This window comes from Gastrolobium bilobum, unplaced genomic scaffold (genome assembly GCF_033153095.1).
Source record: "Gastrolobium bilobum isolate Gb01-03AN ecotype WA unplaced genomic scaffold, APGP_CSIRO_Gbil_v1 utg7094, whole genome shotgun sequence".
NCBI lineage: Eukaryota > Viridiplantae > Streptophyta > Magnoliopsida > Fabales > Fabaceae > Gastrolobium > Gastrolobium bilobum.
The window spans coordinates 292281-313860 of NW_026898828.1; the positions used below are offsets into that span (position 1 = coordinate 292281).

At 32.0% G+C, this 21580-nt stretch overlaps 1 protein-coding gene and 1 pseudogene across 1 annotated transcript; both read left to right on the forward strand.

Annotated features, from left to right (window-relative positions):
• Positions 1-1717: 1717 nt before the first annotated feature.
• Positions 1718-16903, forward strand: LOC133284501 (general transcription and DNA repair factor IIH subunit TFB1-1-like). Its single transcript, XM_061481528.1, has 22 exons — positions 1718-1779; positions 1858-1978; positions 2091-2225; positions 2308-2386; positions 2522-2583; positions 2819-2879; positions 3428-3530; positions 3929-4004; positions 4526-4621; positions 6072-6116; positions 9633-9689; positions 9802-9957; positions 10061-10126; positions 11980-12103; positions 12886-12942; positions 13020-13129; positions 13291-13482; positions 13674-13787; positions 14037-14114; positions 15343-15390; positions 15530-15598; positions 16458-16903. The coding sequence occupies exons 3-22, from the start codon at positions 2145-2147 to the stop codon at positions 16539-16541; spliced, it is 1758 nt and encodes a 585-aa protein (XP_061337512.1). The 5' UTR covers positions 1718-1779; positions 1858-1978; positions 2091-2144; the 3' UTR covers positions 16542-16903.
• Positions 16904-20711: 3808 nt separating this feature from the next.
• On the forward strand, positions 20712-21580 carry LOC133284508 (probable glutathione S-transferase; annotated as a pseudogene).

The window sequence follows — 21580 nt, forward strand, 5'->3', positions numbered from 1 at the left end:
TTATGTAATTTTTCATTCTATATACTTAAATAATAAAGATATTGCATATCTAAACCACAAAAAAAGACGCCTGAAATATATTCTAAGGGATTTATTTTTGCAGAGTTTTGGAGTCATTAATATAACACTTTTAGTGTCTATTATCTCCGTTGCACGGACACACAAAATTTTGTAAAATTTGCGTGTCGGATACGTGTCCGACACGGACACGTTCCGACACGCTCGGACACGCGTCCGACACGCGGTCAACATTGGGGGACATGCGGTTAACTTTTCGACACGTTCCGACACGTGGTCAATATTTAGGGACATGCAGTCAACATTTGGGGACACGTTCAGACACCTTTTTTTTTGTTTTTTTTTTGTTTTTTTTTTTTTTAAATCTTAATTTTATTTTGTTAACTAAATATAAAAGAAATAATTTATAAATTAATTTTTTTCTATTATGAAATTTGACATTAAAAATTAATAAAGTACAAAAAATTATTTATATTTATATTTATGTTATGAAATTTAAATATTTGATTGGTTATATGACTTATTATGGATTCTTATATGTATTAAATATAAATCATATTATATATATTAAAATTTTTATTTAATATCTAAACGTGTCCCAACGTGTCCAAATATGATATTTTTTATAATTAACGTGTCGGCGTGTCGTGTCGTATCCCGTGTCCCGTGTCCGTGCATCATAGTCTATTATAAACACCATTCAATATTAAGTTGCAAATCTCTTATCTATTTTATCTTTTAATTATATCTTTAATAATTGTGCCCTAGAAAAATTTATTTATAAATTTTATTTAAAATTTTCGTTAACTTTTATGAGACAAACAAACTGTTTTTTTATCGCACGTACTAAACTAGTTGCATATTATATTTTCAATCCATTTTCTTTCTTATAGATACTCTATTTTATCCATTAACATTTCAACTCCAAATTATAATATCATTAATTATAGGTTTTAATGTTTCTACGGTGAATGTAGATAAATTATTCACATTCGCTTCCAAAAAGACGTAGTTTTGAATTAAAAGATTATAATAAAAAATTATTATAACCATGAAATAAATTATAATTACAAAAATATCTTGATTTCCGTCTCAAAACGACGTCGTTTTGGATTTAATGTAAAAAAATTATATTAAATAAAAAAACTCTATTCACTTTCATATATTTATCTATTTGCATTTCATTTATGTGTACTTGATGTTCTATCAGTTATTTTTTTTGAGAAATATTACTCACTTTCATATGAGATATCATCTCTCATTTTCTCTCACTTCGATTTTCGTACTCCACTTTTTTTTTTCTTTTTCTTATAATGGTGTGACCCACCTATTTTCTCTGTACAACATGTTAAATGAGACTAATAATTTTTTTTTTCTTTAACATGTCAAGAAAAGAATGGGTTTACTTATGTCATTGCAACCATAAGTTATTTTATAATAATTTAAAAGAGAGTATAAAAAAATAATATTTTTATTTATACATATTTATGTTAGGAATTAATTATTTAACATGCTCCTAAATTTTGATGTCTAAAGTTCGGCCCTCGGGAGTGGTAATGGTAATATTATGTTTATGAAAAAATCATAATAGATAAATGAATGATGAAGAAAGAGGGAAAAGTAAATATATAAAAATAAATAATTATAAGATTATTACTGGTGATTCATTTTTTTATATAATCATGTTAAATAACAAACGAAAGAAAGTTGCTCTATTCGCTACTACTCCAGTCTCCCTCGCTCTCTTTTTCGTAACCTATGGTAATTCTGTTTAATTTACATGTCCTTGTATTTGAATATTTGTATTTGGATTATTCACATATAATCCATCCTGTTCAGTGCGTTAATATATATTCCCGAAGCAAGCTGCGACGTTCTCCTTTCTCCTCTTTACATCGACGGAATCAGGCGGCGCCACCCGATGCCGCCGCCTCTGGCGATATCCGAGAACTTAAGAAATGTTTGATCCTCATCCTCAAGCTGATAATCCCTAACACGTGTAGAATGAATGCTCCCTCGTGAAAGCGATGATTCTGATTTGGAATTTATTTTTTTTTAATTTGTTATTTCAGATTAATCCGTGAACTGTTTGCGGAGTTGGAATTGTTCGGTGATTGTGGTTTAGGATGTCGTCGGGGCTAGTAGTTAAGCGTGCCAAATACAAAGCTACTGTCAAAGACCCTGGCACTTCTGGCGTTCTCAAATTGGTACGCAACGACATTGTCGTTTTTTGTTTATCCTTGTGGATCAGCCACTTGAAAATATGAAAATGTTGTTTCCTCTATGCAGACTCAGGACAAGCTTGTTTTCAGACCTAATGATCCTACATCAAACAACAAGCTCGAAGTGGACTTAAAACTTATAAAGAGTACTTATGATCTGTCTTTTTTTTTTTTTTTTTTTTTTCAGATTAATAAAGAGTACTTATTATCTTTTTAATACCATATATGTATAGTTTGATGTGGCTTTTTTTTTTTTTTTTTGTTCTGCTTGCAAAATTTAGGTCATAAACACACTAAAGAGGGATCAAACAAACCACCATGGCTTAATCTTGGACATTCACAGGTTTTTCTTTTGTTTATTTTAACTCTTTGCTACTCATGTCTACATTTGTTGTGTTATTTATGTAGCCTGTGTTGTGTTGGTTCTGTTTTATTTTTATTTTTATTTTTATTGTTATTATTATATTTGAACTATTGGGGTACTGTGGTTCTCTTAGTAGTACAGTACTTAACATGCTTAATGTCTCTTCCTTTTGAAATGAACTTTTATGATATTATAATGTGATGTTATGCTCCAGGGAAGTTACATCTTTGAGTTAGAAAGTTTTCCAGATCTTCATTGTTGCCGGGAATTGGTGGGTAAGTTTCTTACTTTGCTTACTGCCGAAAGAAATATGATTTTGTTGTTTCTTTTTCTTAAATTTTTCTTCTAAGGGCTTCTTTAACTTATTTCTTATTAATCTTGAATTGTGGCATACTGGCGCTTAGCTTGAGGTGCTGCTACATTGTTCACTTGTCATCAGGGGTAGAGTTTCTGTTGATAGGTTTTTAATTGGTTAAGCTTTTTTGAATTATGAAAGTGTTATGATAATATGATTGCAGATAGGCTTCATCATATATATTTAGTTCCCTCATCAAAACACATGCCAAAGAAAAAAGTGATGCATCACCAAATAATTTATTTTCTAAAGAATTTTGATGTGTTATCCTCTTTTTTTTCTCAATTTCTCTAATGCAATTATACTTGGGAATTAAAAAGACAATGGTATAAAGTTTACATAAAAAGGAGATTCTGAGCTATCATGATTTTTCTTCTGTTCCCTTTCTTTATTCCATTTTTAATATTTTTATTTTCAATTGTTTCATATATGTTTTTCTTATTTGTTGTTGGATCTCTCTTTGAGCAGGTGTTGCTCTTAGCAAGCATGAAGAAGCTACAAAAGTTATTTCCGAAGAACAGCTGAGCCCTGCTGAAATGGCACTCAGGATTAAGCTATTGCAAGAAGATAGGTATTTGGTTTTAGTAATGCACTTAAATTATTTTAAAAACAAGTATTGTTTATTAGCGAACTTGTTCTATTATGGTTCAGGCTCACTTTCTTGTTGCAAATGTAAGCTAAGACCAAATTTTCAAGACCATTTAAATCAAGGTCTCTCTCTCTTTTTTTTTTTTGGGGTAATTAATCAAGGTTTCTTTGGTATTGTCAGTTGTGCTGTTACTTCAAAGTTATCCATTTATAGTTGCTCTGGCTGAGTATGCCATGCGGTAGTAATTCACTCAGGATCTCATGTTATTCATATGATAGGATTTTGAATGTTATGTATTGTTTACTATCAGGTTTTCTTAGTTTCAGATATTCCTCGCTTCCCTCAATGTTATTGATTTTGCTGAAGTTCAACTTTTGCAGCAAGTTGCAGAAGCTTCATAAGGAACTTGTGTCTAGCGGTAAGCTTACAGAGTCAGAATTTTGGGCTACGAAGAAGGTAAAGATATTCCGAATATAATCTATTGTTCTTAGTAGTTTGTTCTGGGTTTGCAAAGGGCATTTGAATTTTAAACTCTTGTGAGGCCATTATATCAACATCAACATCAACAACACCTTTATCCCAAACTAATTGGGGTCGGTGGTAGATGAACCCAAAAAAAAGATACAAAAGGATTGAAAAAAGATAAAAAATAAAAAAAAATGTGAGGCCATTATATGTTTACTAATAATAGGTTTTTGGTTGATATTATGATGATTGAAAGAGTTTTTACTCATGAAGTGTCATGAGTATTATGAGATGCATTTTGGCGAATCAAATATTTGTGTAAATGGCATGGTCATTCTAAAGGGTTTCCCTTATAGATATGGAGAGGCATTGGGAAGCTTTGCTCTATTGGTGTTTTCTCTTTTTTTTTTTTTATTTGTATGGAGGATATCTTAGCCTCCTATTTCCTTGTAATTTTCACTTCTTCATCTTAATAAATTTCTTCTTTTATATGAAAAAAATTTATTTTACAGAATTTACTGGATCGAGATGAAAGCAGAAAGTCGAAACAACGAATTGGTTTCAAAAATTCTTTGATCTTCGATACAAAGCCTATGAGTGATGGTCGGGTATGCACTGCTTCTCCTTCCTTTTCTGCATTGGAGCTCTATCTGTATGATTGCACTTAGACGTGTCACAGCATACTTGAATGTCAACATGTGAACATTCTATATCTAATTGTCTGTATGTTGCAGCTAAGTTATTCCTCAAATGCCAAATTGAAGATTGTTAAGAAAAAATATCTTATTCTTCTCTCTTATAGAGTGCAGAACTCAGCTTTTTGAAGCTTTTAAATGCTTAACAATACTATGACAAATGGGCATTGAACCTGATGAATATGGTTAGTTTATTTTGTAATACAGTTCACAAAACAACTTTCAGAAACAAAGTAGCTAAAAATTGTATTTGGGTAATTTATTATAAAAACATGTTTTAAAACTAATTATATAAGCTGCTTCGAGAGAAAAGAACATGGTACCTCGGTTTTTATGAGCAAAACCCCTATCATGGCTGTTACCCTCAATTATTGCTGCACTACAAAGAAGTTGGCAGAATTATTCAAGAAAAAAACTTAGTTTGTTCTTCTTTGAATGAGATTAAAGTCTTTTGAGTTTTTCAAGAATCCCGGTTTGTTATGTTCTTTTAATGGGATGGGATTAAAGTCATTCTCATCATTAATGGCGAGGCCTTCTGTGTCTAATACTAATTGCCAAATGCCAAGTTTTAAACTTTTCCCTTGAGTGATTGGAGGAACAATTGAGTTGGAGAGAATACGTGTGTGATTTGGGCAAATCAAGCAATCCCAAACTACAATCTCCCCAATACTGTTTATTATGTGCGTTGCCTTATATTAAAAGATTAGTGACTCTTTGAATTTTATGCGACAAGAACAAAGCAGACGTGTACTGCTGCTATTGGTGGAAATGTAAATCACTAAAAGCAGCTTCACTGAATGCTGTTGACGGGCAACATTTTGACTTGCATGAAATGAAGCAGAGAGTGGGTCTAGATTGTTTGATTTATTTACAAAATTTCCATTAATAAACTTTTATAATTATGGACTTGCCTCCTTAAAAGGAAATTCTTTTCAAAACAAAAGGTGAAGAAACTTGTAAATGTTGTTCTTATTTTACATTTTTTAAATCCCCAATTCTGTTTTCTTGATTCTGAAAACTGGGAACAGAAAATGTTTACATTTTTTTTCTCTCTCTTTTTTTCTTGTTGCCTTTTAAGAGTGCAAAATTGTTTTTAAATGGCCCTGTATTTTTTGTTTTGTTTTGTTTTATGGGATCTTATATTTAATATTGGTTTTGATAGAGCTCAGTAGCATCGTATGATCCGTGTAGCCAACCCTACCTAGTGAGATAAAGCTCATTTATTGTTATTACATTGCTATGCAGAGTTCACGAATTTCTAAACCATGTTTAGGATCTTTTCGCAGTTTCTAGATTTTTTTGGGATTCAGATGCATGCTTATGTAATTTTAACTGCTTTATTTTCTCTTGTTTTGTTTTTCAGATTAACCAGGTTAAATTTCAATTGACACCAGAGATTAAATATCAGGCATGCTTCTACGTCTAACTCTGTCCTTTATTAGTCAATTAGATTTCAAGCTATATCTTGAATGAGTCAAAGCTGTCCTATGCTTCAAATGATGATACTAGAATTTAAGGTACAAGTTCGACTTTTTAAATGTGATATTGACTCTTTGGTGGGTGCTAGTTGGGTTTAATTTATGCTGTTGCGCACTGCACAGATATATAACAATTTTTTCGTTTTGGGTGGGGGGTGTATATGGAGGAAAAAATATTGGATGGTCCTTTGTTTCTTCCTCTTTCTCTCTTCTTTTCTCTTTCCTCTCTCCTCTCTCTTCTATTTCTCTCTCTTCCTGGCACGTGTGTGCCGGGATCACTAAATATTCGCTCGTATATGGAGAGCTGTTTAGAATAGAAGGTTATGCATGGGATTTTAACATGAAGACAACAATAATGTATTTAAATATTACATTAAGGTTACTTTTCATATACATAGTTGGTATATTATACAAGCATTTGCAGTACATGTTTTCGTTTTCTCATCTTTTTGTGTTTTCTTATGCGTCCATGGGATTGCACGTAGGTCATAATAGTAATATCAGATGGAGGCGAGATCAATAATAGTTTACTTTAAGAAAGGAGATGGTGACTTCATTATGTCTCTGGTATTGGGCTTCCATTTAGTGGGATGACCTTCTTGTTGTCAATGATTTGAGTAATAACTTTCAACTTCTTTAATATTCTTGAGGATCAATCAACAACGCCTTTATCCCAAATTAATTGATATTGGTGGTTGATAAACCCAAATGAAAAGATGAATGAAAGGAAGGGAAAATAAATAAATAAAAATTTCAAAATAATTTTTTTGAAATAAAACATGAAAAAAATAGAAAAAAATAAAGTGAAAATGAAGATAGATAAGAGAGAAAAGTGAATAATAGGAAAGAAAAGAAAAATAAAATAAATGGAAAAAATAAAAATAGATCAGTAAAAGGTAAGGTAAATTAGAGAGGAAAATAAATAAAGGGAAATATACGGAAAAAGGACTAGATAGGTACGATACTGGCTGGAACATAGGAAGTATAATTTAGCTTTCCTCCAATCCGTTGTAAGCACACCATTCGTTAATCTAATTCCCATTTCATTTAAGTCTTGTTTTACTATTTTACTCCAATTAAGTGTCAGCTGACCTCTTTGTCTCTTGTAACAAACTTTTGCTATCATGGGAGCATCTAGGGATTGTTGCATTATATGCTCAAACCATCTCAATCTATGTTGTTTTATATTTACAGCCATTAGTGCTAATCCTATCTTTCATCAAATATTTTCATTTTTTTTTCTTATCTATCATTGTATGATCATACATTCATCTTAACATTCTCATATTTGTTACTCCCATTTTATGCTCAAATTGCCCGTGAACGTTTAGCTCCGTATATCATTACAAGCCTTATTGTTGTTCTATAAATCTTTCCTTTTAGCCTCAGAGGATTTTGCAATCACACAAAAACCTTAATGCATTTTGCCATTTTATTCAACCTACTCTGATTCTATTGTTTACATCCTCATCAATCAATCCATTTTTTTACAAAATAGATCCCCAATGTCTATGAAATTGCATGGAATCTCGGCAATCTCTTGTTAGAGTGAACTCACGCTTCATATACTCAGTTTTACTTCGACCTAGCATAAATCCTTTAGATTTCAACTTGCTTCTCCACAATTCTAGTTTTTTATTAACACCAGATTTGGTCATATCAATAAGCATAATATCACCTGCAAATAGCATACACTATGACACTTTGTCTTGGATATCTTTTGTTATTTCATCCATAACTAGAGTAAAAAGAAAAAGACTTAAAGCAAAACCTTGGTGTGCACTTGCTGTGATTGGAAAATAACTTGATGTTCCATTAAAAGCCTTCATACATGTAGTAACGCCATCATACATATCCTTGGTTACCTTTACATTCTTTGATGACACTTTTTTCCTCTCAAGAACCCACCATAGAACCCTATCATATGCCTTTTTCTTTTCTTGATATTTTTCCATAAATTGTTGTATGAGGAAAATAGCCTCCATGATACATAAATCCGAATTGATTTACAGAGACCTTGGTCTCTATTCTCAAGTGATGTTCAATATCTCTCTCTGAGAACTTAATAGTATTGGCTTATAAGCTGATGCCTATATAGTTAAAACAATTATGAATATCTCCCTTGTTTTTGTAAATAGGCATAAGCATGCTCTTCCTCCATATTGATCCTCCATATATTTTTGAGGATCAATATGATTATTAATATTTAAGCAATGACATTTTAGCATTCGGAACTCCTTTTATTTGAGATTTTACTTGTTTAAGTCTTACATCTTATGTAAAGATCTTTTTAGGGTCTTTAAGTTGGGTAATTTATTGAGTAAGAATGTTAAGATGATTTTTCGACCAAAGAGCTACAGTATGAAGAACAAGGTCGGAAAGGAACTTTCAAGATTAGTCACCACAGTAAGTTATATCTTCAAAAGGTTTTTATTGAAGTTTTGAAGTTGGCAGCTGTTTTGGAGGTTAAGGAAGGGTTGTTTTGAGCTTACTTTTACTTTAGAATTCAAACTCTTCCTTTTTAAGTTTTAATGAGAAAGTTTTCTAGTTAATGTTTGGGGTAGTTGTGGTGGTTCCCTTTTCAGTTTTGTCTTATGGGTTGGGACTATTTTGGGGTTTCTCATGGATTTTTCTTTTCCTTTTGGATTATTTTTTTAGAATATCTTGAAATATCTAAGAAGAGCTTTTGAATATATTATAGGATCAATTAGTCTGCTAATGGAGGACGCACCCTTATGATAATTTCATTATGTTTCCTTGTTTAATTGAGGTTAGAAGTCTTATTGTATTGGTGGGCTTGTGCTTGTGCTTGTTCTAGTAGTACTACACTAGTACATGACCTAATTCTTAGTATAAATTGGTGTTAGTGCTTTGTATTTTATATGACATCAAATCAATCTAGCTTATTTTCTCTCTTTTCCTCTTTCCCTCTCTCAACCTATCCTCTCGTACTTTCCCTCCTCTTGAATATTATATATTCTTCTATTAAAAAATAATCATTTTCGGGATCTTGGCTGACATTGTGGTTGGCCACTAACTTTGGAGCAATTTCTCTTGATACTTTTTGATTTTTTTGGAAAGAATATGGAGGCTTAGATTTTATGGCAGTACGCAGTATATGCAGTGCTTTAGTGCATTTGGTATTACTTGGAGTGAAATGTCTGTATTTCTGGATAGGATTCTGTGCATCGCCTCTCATTTGCTCAGTTCATGGTTGCTTCAAAGGATCTTCCATCACCAATATGCAAAGGGATTTGATAGCTTTATTAAATGTTTCAGCCAGTTTGGTTAATTGATTTGTGTCTGTTTTATTTGGGAGGGTCCTTATCCTTTACTTGTATTTCTTTCATTTTTTTCCTATGTAATTTCTTCTTTCAATTAAAAAAATAAAATTGACATTTGGACTTCCCTATTTCCTTACTTTCTTTGCATTATTGTTTTTCCAGATTTTTGCCCTCAAACCAGCTGTTCACCAAGCATTCCTCAATTTTGTTCCTAGTAAGGTATGTTGGACATTAATAAAATGTTTATTATTTCCTTGATAATTATTTGTGAAATAATCTACTCTTAGCATACTAATTTATTTATTTTTTTTCCATGGTCTAAAAATTCAAGATGAACGAGGTAGATTTCTGGAACAAATATTTTAAAGCTGAGTATATCCATAGTACCAAAAATGCTATTGCGGCAGCTGCTGAGGCTGCTGAAGATGAGGATCTTGCTGTTTTTCTGAAAGATGATGAGATATTAGAAAGTGAAGCCCGAAAGAAGGTCTTTCTCTTGTCTTTTATTCTTGTTGAGGATCTTTTGGTTGAATTCTGGATTCCATTTATATTATCTCAGAATGCCTTCCTTTTTGTATGTATATTTGCAGGTTCGGCGGGTTGATCCAACTTTAGATATGGAAGCAGACCAAGGAGACGATTACACTCACCTTCCTGTACGGTGAATGAAATTATTACTCAGTCTCATATAGGAGGTTCTCTTATATCATGTTTTTCTTGTTTTTATGCAAAATTTGCCCTTCTTAAAGTAAAAATTTCAGTTGCAACTTATTATCATACTTTGCTTAAAATAGTGCTAGCATCTCTTATTACATTTTGCTAACAATATTGGTAAGAGGATAATTGGCAGTCAACTCTGGTGGCATGTTTATAGTTATGTAAATTATTTTATTTCATTTCAATGAATCAAACCCATATTTTACATTTCCTTTCCTTAAAGTTTCTAAAACTAAGGATAAGAAAAAAATGAAGCACAGGGACATAGTAAATGTTGATATTTCTCTAAGGCTGTCTTGTAGTCTGACACGAAGTTGCTGTAGTTTGTGCCCTAAAGGAAAGGAATTCTGCTTTAAATTTTGTAGCAGAAGACACTTTACTTAGGTAAAAGTAAAACATTCAGTACTCCGTTGTCATTTAAGAAATCCAGAATACTCTCTTTCTAGATGAAGATTATTAAATAGACATATTTTCTAGCTGTAGATTTTGTTTGTGAAACTCTTAGCACACAACAAAGTTATATGTTTATATGAGAACCCAATTTATTTACGTGAATTCATTAAGTGACTATAGGTGCCAAAATTGGTTTAAGCCATTAAGTCTCAGTAGGCCTTATGAATGTGACTTGAATTCATAGAAATAAAGGGAAAGGATCGAGCGGGGGATCCTTTTTTGTGAATATGTGTAAGGGTGGTATTTTTTGTTCTGTTACTTTGCAGCTGTGACTGCTCTGCTTCTGTCACCCATTCATCATCATTGCCAGCGCCATCCCAACTGACTTGTTCCTTGGCCTCAGCCTTTGGTTAACACACCCTCATATTTTCAACCTTCATCTTTCTATTCACACATGTCAGTGATGATGAGGGGGTGACAGAAGAAAGAGTCAAAGCCACAAAGGGCTATGCTAAAATGTATAAAGATCCAATTTCAGGGAAAAATGTCACACTTCTGTGAATGCCAGTAGCTAGCGAGAGAACACAGTTGGAAGGTAGGCTAGGGTTTCCTCCCCTAGCTACTAATACCATGTATCTAGAGGAGGGAAGGGATCAAGAGATCAAACCCCTTAATGTGAATGTGTAAATTGTTTGCACCCTTAGGTTTGTGTCTTATTTATACTGATTGCTTAGAATGGGTAGTATATAGCCTATTGTACAATACAATACAGCGCTGTACAATAAATGAATACAAATAATTAGCTAACATCTGTATCATTTCAACAATATTGAAAGACAGATTCTTAATCCCTTCCAATAATCCAATTTGTCATCTAATGACTGGTTAGATATCACAAGATTTCAACTCTAGTCCATGAAAAATTATCTCACATGGGTATGCTTCTTTGACACTTTTGGTTTCCTTCAAATTTGGGGATCATTGCGGTATCAGGTTTTAGGGCTTGTGGGTTGGGATCACCCTTTTTCTACCTCTTACGGTCTTACCCCTGCCTTGATCACTCTTTATGATGTTCAGCTAATGGCTATTTTGGAGAAGTTTCTTTGTTGGATAAGCAGAAAGATTGATGAGCTTTGCTAAGTGAGTTAGCTTGTCTTGGTTGTCTACCTCTTGTACTTATTGTTATTGTTTAAGAGGCTGTCATACCTTTTCTATTCTTGTAGTTGTTTTGCTGTAACCTCTAGTAAATTTTCTTCTTTCATCCTGCATATAGTATGAAATACGAATGAGTTATATATGTCAAATGTTGCACAATTATCTATCTATGCTGTTGGTTTAGAATTGCTAGGTTCTGCATTGAATTTTTGTATCTTAACCTTTTGCTCTATTGGATGAGAAGGATCATGGGATCTTCCGTGATGGTAGCAAGGAAGTATCCGAAGCTCAACATACGATGTATAGGAGAACATTGTTGCAAGATCTTAACCGACAAGGTGCAGTTGTTCTTGAAGGGAAAACTTTAGGTAATTTTCCCTCTTCAGTTTGATGTTTCTCTGTGTATATATTAGAGATAATTTTGTTTTATAATTTCATTCTTAGATTTTGTTCTCATATTATATTGGCTATGTTTTATGTCTTATATCTTCCTTTATCATATAATACATTGCTTATACCTTTTTTTGTCATAAATGTATCTGTAGGCAGACAAAAAAAATCCTTAAATATAAATTCATAAAGATTGACAAGTATTGCATATCATAATTAAATTATTACCTGATGGTTAATTTGCTTTACTACTATAGCCATTTTGAAGTTAGTTTTTAATTATTTTTCCTTGGAATGGAGTAGTTCAAATGCAAAGTGAAGAGATTAAATTTATCACATACACGTGCTGACTCATTTATAGCATTGGTGCTCCATCTGCTTGTATTATCAATTTATAGAATATATTAGAAGGGCATAAATTATCGCCAGTGTTTTAGACTCATGCACTTCCCTGCTCTGTGCTTCTCTTAAAAAATGTTCTATGGTTCCCAGCAAGATCATTTAGTGATTGTGAAGAATCATGGTGTGAGCTGGAAAAGCTCAGCTTCAAGTGTCTTAAACTCGTCTTCTGTTTCTTTCTGTTGAGAAATTTTATTGGCATTTAGTTACATGACTAAGATGCATTTTAAAAGCATTTGCCTAACATCATTTTAGTCCCAAAATCAAATATGTATAGAATGCATTGAAATCTGGATAGGTGCAACTTATTTAAGTTCAAATGGTCTATTCTGATGAGTGAGATTTCAAAATATAAACGTAGATATGGAGATGGAACACCCAACAACAGTAGCAGAAATTCTTGCTCGGAGAAAACAGGGTTAGTGTGCTAGCTTTTTTCTTGTCCTTTCCCTTCCATTCATGTGGAGCAAGCTCTTATTTCAGACCACTATACAGAATCTGACGGGGCTATAGAGGAGGAGAGACAAAAGAGAATTTCTAAATTGACCCAGATTGAGGATCTTCAGGCACAAAATGATCATCCTTTTGCACCACTCTGTATCAAGGTCCAACTTTGTCTCAAGATTTTAGTGACCGATGATTAGTATATTACTCATATTTCTAGTGAATAACTGAAGTTATAAAATTTATACATTAATTAAATGATTTTCTTTTTGGATCAAATATTTATTAAGTGTGATGACTTCTATGTTTGTTTCTTGATCAGGATCCTCGTGACTATTTTGATTCTCAACAAGTTAATGCAGCAAAAACTCTGGATGATTCCCAAGCTGGAATGGAGCAAATAAGATGCAGTTTGGGTTCTGAGGAAGCCTATGGTTCTTTGAGGGCATCCATATCTAATATTAAAGCTATGGGATTGAGGGATCCTCTATTTAGTCCTGAGGTTGCTCTTAAGGTGATGACATATTTGTATCACATAATTCTATCATTCAAAATTGAAATAAAAATAAAACTTTGAATAATGGACAAAAGTATATGGTTAAATGCTCAATATTTTTCTAAGGCAGCATATTTTCCTGTTTTGTTTCTTTCCTATTAAAAGAAGTTCTCTCCTATTGAAAATGAAAGTCGTTTATTGTTTTCCAGGTCCTTAATGGATTGACCAAAAATATCTCAAGCACCAAATATCATCTTGGGAAAAATTCTCAGGAGAGTGTCCTTGATATATTGCCCAACACAACTAAGGAGAATCTACTAGATGTGAGTCAACCCCTGATTGATTCTGAGGTCTTTGAGAAGGAAAAGAGGAAAATGAAAAAGAATTGATGGAAAGAAAAGAAAAAGAGAGCAGGGATAATATTGTGAACTTCTATTTATATGCTCAGAGTGTGGCATATGTTGCTTTTATTTGCAAATAGCAGTTTAGCTTTCAATAACATTTGCATTGTTTTTCTGGGTTCTAAATGTTCTTAGTGTTGTAATACATGCTTCCTTGATCCTTCTTTATAGCATTGGGTGTGCAGTCAAGAATTGCTGAGGCACTTTTGGTCTTCATATCCAATTACAACACAGAACCTTGTTAATAAGGTAACTGTTGTGCTTCTGTGATTTCAGTAAGATCTTTCAATGCTGATTGCTGTGCATGACCTGTATAATAATGCACCACAATAATTTCATTAGTCTTGAGATCAATTATTTTTGGAGCTCATCATATATCATTTGTTTTATCATGGATTTTGTCTTCACTTTTTTTTCCCTTCAGCGCTCCTCTCTCTGTCCCCATTTCATTTTAATGAGTTGTGTATGGCATGATAATATGATTTTATGGTTTCATAGTAGATTAAGTCTCTTGCTTCATACTGTCTAGTGTCTACGTTGTGAGAATTTTCTATTTGCTTGCATGATCATTCAATCAGTAAACCAATTTTGTCAAAATTTTGCTTGATTATATAAACCAATGTGCTGGGTTTAATCAGGATTTGTGGGTTTAATATGGGAAGAGATAATAATAAAGGGTTTGATATTATGTCATGTACATTTGATGAACTTTAGGCTAAGTTATTGTTAGTGAACCATTTATCCCATTGGACATAACTTTTAAATCAAAAGGGCAAACCCTTGTGCACAAGGCTCCCTGACTTCGCAATGATAAGGGTAAGGGTTGATTGTACATAGTCTTACCTTTACATTTTTGCAAAAAAGTTGTTTTCAGACTTGAACCTATGACATTTCAATTATAAAGGAACAACCTTTCCAGGGCTCGCCCTCACTTAGTGTCCAATAATTCTTTTTACAACCGACATATCCCATCACATGAAAGCCCATTGATTTTTAGATGTTAGTAACTATTCAACTACTATCTGTAAGGATCAAATCCTATTTTATTTGATCAAAGGGTCAAAGGGGCTTTGATATCATGTCAAAGGAGCCACTGAACTGAGCGGTTAAGCAGGGGCCTAAGATTGATGTTTTATAATCAAAACAATAATATAAGTAGTATACGTCAAATGAGTTCTTTATATTCGTTCGTTGATGCCTAAGTGGGTTTAAAGGACTGCGGACTGTGTACTGGGTCCAATGTTTACCTGAACCTTCCTTTTCTTTTCCCTTCTATCAAAGCTTATCAATGGCAAAGGTGACTAACCAGCTAGGCATTGGACAAGATGAGAGCGGTTTTCCTGTTATGTCATTGGTGACAATGAGGATCTTACATGCATTATATTGTAGATATGTTTATGGAGTGATTCATCAAGAAATCTTTCTGAATTGCATTTTCTTATATCTGATGTCTTGTTCATTTGGAAATTAAATGCAGACCAGAAGACTGAAAGATGCCATATCACAAATATATTCTAAACTTGAGGTGTGTATTTAGCCAAACCCTCTGCTAATATTCCCGACTGCACTTATGTCTTTGCCTTATTCTGTCATCATGGATACCTGCATTAGTTTTATTTGTAATAGCTACTAAAGTGTTTCTATTTTTATTTGTTGATTACTAGGAAATAAAGGTATCTGCTCAGTCGGAACTGCGGCACCAGGTTTCCCTTGTTGTCCATCCCATGCAGCAGGTAGGCACACCATACTTGTTTGACCATATTTCATTTCTTTGTATGTGATATTCCTAAATTGCTGTATATCCTGCTTCATAAATAGAGGAAGTAAAATGGAGACATGGAATGATATTTTATGGAAACTAATATTATTTTAAAGGGAAAAATGTTTGTCCTTTCAAAGTACAGTCATTTTAGTTAAAACTACTATTTTTTGTTTAATATTTAAACTAAAAAAAAATCTTACTTTCTCCCACCATAATTTTTATTTCTCTCGCTATAAGACACAATAGTTTTACTAAAATGACACAATTATATGTTCTTTAAAAGGACAAACACTAATCCCTATTTTAAACTCTAAAAAAAAATAAAAAAATAACACGCGGGTACTAAAGGAAACTATGATCACTTAATAGTATAAATGGGCTGTCGAGATGAAGGAGTCATTGCTTTAAACATTCATTGACTCCTCATGCAGAATACTTTTTTGCCCTTTTCTTACAAAATCATTTGTTAGGTATTAACAAACACCAATAAAATATTTTTACTTCTTATTTTTTATTGATTATTACTCTCTTTTGGGTGTGTGACTTATCACTTTTGCTTGCTAATTTCTTTTTCCAAACTTATATTTTCACCTTTTAATAGTTTTTTCCTGTTTGAAACATGATATTTGTGTCCCATTTCATTTGTCACCATTACCTGGCTTTCTGCGTAATATGACTGATGAATTGTCTGCAGGGGAGACATAGCATTATGGTTGTTTCCGGCCTGTGGTTAATGTTCTTGTTCAATCCAATTTAGTGGATGAGCTATATTATATGCCTTTGTTATTTATTGTCTTTAATTTTTGTGATATCCTTAGCCTTTGTTGCAGGCTTTGGATGCTGCCTTATTACATTATGATGCTGACATTAGGAAAAGAAATGCAAGAGGACAGAAGCCTAACGGTTATGTTTAGGAGAATATTTTTGTCTCTGCGCACTTCAATTTAGAAATGTTTCAATTTTGACGTGACCTCAAAAAAGAAAAAGAAAAAAGTATGGCTATTCATCTCTATATCGTGATGAAATCAATTTCTATTAGAAATTTAGAATCAGTGAGGAAGAGCCTTGCTAAATAGTTAACTATCAACATGGAATTACGTGTCAACGCAGTCCCTAGGCAGTCCGAATGAAGTACATACACAAGTTTTGAGAATTCACATTCCAGCCTTTTCTTCCCTGTACTATATCTTCCTACTTCTTGTCTGTAGCAGTATACAACAATGGTTAACATGATTACTTTGTCCTTTCATACACAATAAATTAGGGGCTCCGAAATTCGGCCATCTATAAAATTTTATTTGTTGAGTGGTTAGTCGCCAAACATCGTGCTACATACAATGATGCATTCAAGTAAAAAAAAGCTTCACACATAAAAAATACATTGATATATTAATCTTTCGCTAAAAAAATCTTAAGTAAACGAATACACATTTCAAATTTCTTACGTATTATTGAAATTTGAGTGAAGTGTTTATGTAGAGACTAGAGAAGTGTTTCTGTGGGAAAGTACTTATCCATGTACCACTCCCTATATAAGACATTTTCACCTCTAATGTAAAAACGAAAAATAAAACAAATTTATTTTTTAAAAAAAATAATAAAATGAAGGATGGAGAAACACACATTTATTATTAAGTGATGCAAACACTTACGACACTGAGTCCCAAGTAGAAGCTTACAATATTCGTCTTACGAATTTTTAAAGGATTATTTATCGCTTTATCATTTTTTTTTGCCACTAGAAATAAAATTATATCTAGTAATTTCAAAATTATATCGTTTTGAGGATTGAGAGAATTAATGATAGGTGAAAAAAATAAAATTTCTAAAATATCATTTATTAATGTCTCAACCCTCAAAATAAGTGACGTAGTGTTGAGTTACATAAGATAATTTTATCTTTGAAAAATACTTTTCTCATTTGTAAACACAAAATCAAAAACTCTTCGGACTTTTCCAGAGGCAGATAGGATTATATTACACTATACAATGTGTAGAAATAATTCTAAATTTATTCTAAAAACTTACGCTAAGTTATATCTGGTGGTGAGGCAAAAGAAAAAAAAAGGCTTGTGCGCTTGGAAAGACATGCCCCCAAAGAACAAAGAGCAAGAATAAAGAAAGCAGCTTCATATGATGTTTGTTCGATCCGACTATTGTTTGGCAATAGATATTTTATTCCAGGGGCAACATCACTTTCTACACACATGAGTTATATATTTAATCTTTTTTTTTGGTAATAATATATTTAGTCTTAATTCTTAAGTAAGATCCACTTGTATTTAATAATTATATTAATTATTAATTAATAAATTAGAGTCTTTATATATAACATCAACATCAACTACACATTTATTCCAAATTAACTGGGGTCGATGGTAGATGAACCCAAATAAAAGATACGAAAAGGTTGAAAAAAGATAAAAAGATAAAAATAAAAAAATAAATAAAATAGTAATAATAATAATATATATATTTAAATATAAAAGTAATAAAAAAGGAGAATAAGAAGAGGGAGAAATAAAGAGAAAAAGGACTAAAAAAGAACCATCTGGAGCATATGAATAACAATGGGTCTAACCTTTTACCATGCTTACAGCTCTTCTCCATTCCGTTCTAAGGCACACCGTCCGCCAATCTATATCTCACTCTATTAAGTTTTGTTTTACTACCTTCCCCCCAAGTAAGTTTTGGTCTACCTCTACCTTTCTTTGTGTTGAACTCTTGGTAACAGACTTTTGTTCTTACGGGAGCATCAAGGACCTTCTCATTACGTGCCCAAACCACTTCAATCTATGTTCTCTCATCTTTTCAGCCACCGGTAGTACTCCCACCTCTCGTCGAATATCTTCATTTCTTATCTTATCCATCCTCGTATTACCACATATCCACGTTAACATCCTCATCTCTGCTACTCCCATTTTATGCCAATGTTACCTATGTGTTGGCCAACGTCAGCTCCATCTCTGCATCTTTAAATATAAGCAAATAAAAAATTAAAAGGATGCAAGATTTATTATTTATTTGAGAAATATAATATAAAAACTCTCATTTAAGAGTTTAAGCTTTTATGTTAAATTGTTACTTTATATGCTATCAATCAAGTTGTTACAAGTTTTATCCTCGTTGTCCTTATTTTATTTAAAAAATAATTAAATATGAGGCAGTTATTCTTGTATCGATATAAAAATGAGAAGTGTTACACTAAATCTTAATTATTGATTCATTTATATTGAATGACTTACATATTTAATGGTAAGCAATATAAATTCTACCTATCATGCTAAGCTTTGTTGTAAATTACAATATACTTCAAATGTTGTTGGAGAATATTATGCAATAATTACCAAACATATTATTTTAAATAAAAATTAATTTAGCACTTACAAAATATATCAATTAATTTTAGAAATTTAATCTTTCACAAAATAAATTGTTCAATAATATACACATATTTCAAGTTTATTCGATATTATTGAAATTTGAGTGAAAGTTTTATGTAAGTACTTATCGATGAATCACTCCCTAGTTCTATATTTCTCTCTCACTTTGATGGATATTTGCACCTTCAATGTAAAAATGAACAATAAAACAAAATCTATTTTTAAAAAAAAATTAAAATGAAGGATGGACACACAAATATTTCTTAGAGTCTCACATCTTTTTTTTTTAAAAGCTAAAAATTACTTTTAAGCTAAAATTAAAAAAGTTAAAAATTATTTGATGATTATATAAATTTTTTTTTATGGTTTTGAATGATGAAAGATAAAATAATTATTATTAAAATGAATTATTAGGGTAAAAGATAAAATTTATAAATTCAAGTTTAGAATAAGAGTAAAACTGTAAAATAACTATGAAAAGTCAAAAAAATTAACATATATTTTAAAAAAAACTTCTCTGGATAGCTTTTGCTTTTTTCATAATAAAAAAAAAACTTTTTTATAATAAGAGTTTTTATAAAAATATAATAATAATTAAAGAACTTTGGATACCGAGTCACAAGCGGACGCTGATAATTTCCACAATCTTATGAATTTTTAAATACGGAAACTTAAAAACTCAAAATGGAAGATAGGATTATATTTTACACTATGCAATGTATAGAAATCAGAAAATCTTATTCTGAAAAGTGAAAACTTATGCTAGGCAAAAAAAAAAAAAAAATGCTTGTGGGAGGAAAGGTATGCCCCCATAGAACAGAGACGAAGAAAGAAGAAATCTTCAAATGATGTTTGTTCGATTTGACTATTACTTGTTCGCAATAGACATTTTATTTCAGGGGTTGTTGTTTGTTATTTTAAATGATATAAGTTATATCATTTTAGGAGACAGATAGACATAGAAAATAAAAATCATGGGAGAGAGAAAATATGTGGTTTTTTTTTTAATTTAAAATTTAAATAAAAAAATTTATTCTGTGTCTATTTCTCTCTTAAAATGACATAACTTTATGTCATTTTAAATGACAAACACTTTTTCCTTTATTTTATGGGTTCACTTTTTCTGCAGTTACTGCAGATAAATTATCTGCAGTAAGCCCAATACGACGCCGTTTTGAGGCAGAAATTATGGTGTTTTTGAAATTTTAATTTATTTTAAGGCTATAATATTCTTTATATTTATAATTTTTTAAGATTTCAATACTAAAGCGACATCGTTTTAAAAATAAATGCAGATAAATTATCTGCATTAACTATAGAAATATTTTTCTTTTCTTTTATTTTAGAAATTTGAGCTTGTTACAACATTCTGCCATCTTATAACATGTATTTATCAGATAGTATGATCTGTATTTACTAGTTACTATCAGTAAGACGAGTTAATTTTATCAGTTAGTTATCGTTGAGTTAGTTCCTATTTTTATTTTTTACGGTAAGGTAGTTCATAGTAGTTAGAATATAAATAGCTACTTTGTGTAAGATGGATTCAGATTCAGAATATTATTTTTCAATACAATGAGATCTGTTTTCTCTCTCTCCCTTGGATTCTTTGGATTTTGATAGAGCTTGTTGAACAAGCAAGATGACTCAATGGATGACTTTATAAAAACAGGGTAATGTTGGCTAAGGAAAACACAAGCAAGGATGGCAGAGGTGAAGCTACACGGGTTTTGGGAAAGTCCCTTTACTTGGAGGGTGGTGTGGACCCTAAAGCTGAAGGGTATACCATATGAGAACATAGATGAAGACCGCTACAACAAGAGTCCTCAACTTCTTCAATACAACCCAGTGCACAAGAAGACTCCAGTGCTAGTTCACGATGGAAAACCCATATGTGAGTCAATGATCATTGTTGAATACATTGATGAGATATGGCCACAGAATCCATTGCTTCCTGCTGATCCATATGAGAGAGCTCTTGACGGTTTTGGGTCAGATATGCTGATGACATGGTACATATTTATAAACTTAATCTTATGTATTTTTCTAGCCTTTCCATCATGATCATTAGCACATGCAGTTACACAATTCATGTTCAATTGTTCAGTCTACCTTGTTTTTTTTTCTTCTCATTACTTTCTATGCTGTAAAATTCCTATCATGATTCAAAGTGAAATTAATATTGGGGTGGTCAATTATTAAAGATGTATGCAGTTGGGGCACTCTTCAGTCCTACCAGTGAAGAGCGGGAGAAGGGCATAGAGAAGATCAGGGAGCATTTCAGAGTTGTTGAGGATCAGTGCTTTGATGATGAGAAGAAATTCTTTGGGGGAGACACTATTAACATTGTTGACATAGCTTTTGGATCCATTGTCAATTTTCTTGAGATTGGGGTATCTATCTTTGAAGTGAAGATCCTAGAAGCTGAGAAATTCCCTCGTTTTCATTCATGGTTTATTAATTTTAAGGATGTCCCAGTCATCTCAGAAAACATTCCTGACCATGAGAAGTCGGTAGCTTATCTCAAGGCTTTCAATGAAAAAAGGATGGCATCTTTAAGAAAAGGATAG

Excerpts from the sequence above, each read along its gene's own strand:
- LOC133284501 (XM_061481528.1), top strand. The coding sequence starts at position 2,145 with ATGTCGTCGGGGCTAGTAGTTAAGCGTGCCAAATACAAAGCTACTGTC. Across the intron at positions 2,226-2,307 it reads CTTCTGGCGTTCTCAAATTG|ACTCAGGACAAGCTTGTTTT; the intron begins GTACGCAACGAC and ends TCCTCTATGCAG. Across the intron at positions 9,958-10,060 it reads AAAGTGAAGCCCGAAAGAAG|GTTCGGCGGGTTGATCCAAC; the intron begins GTCTTTCTCTTG and ends GTATATTTGCAG.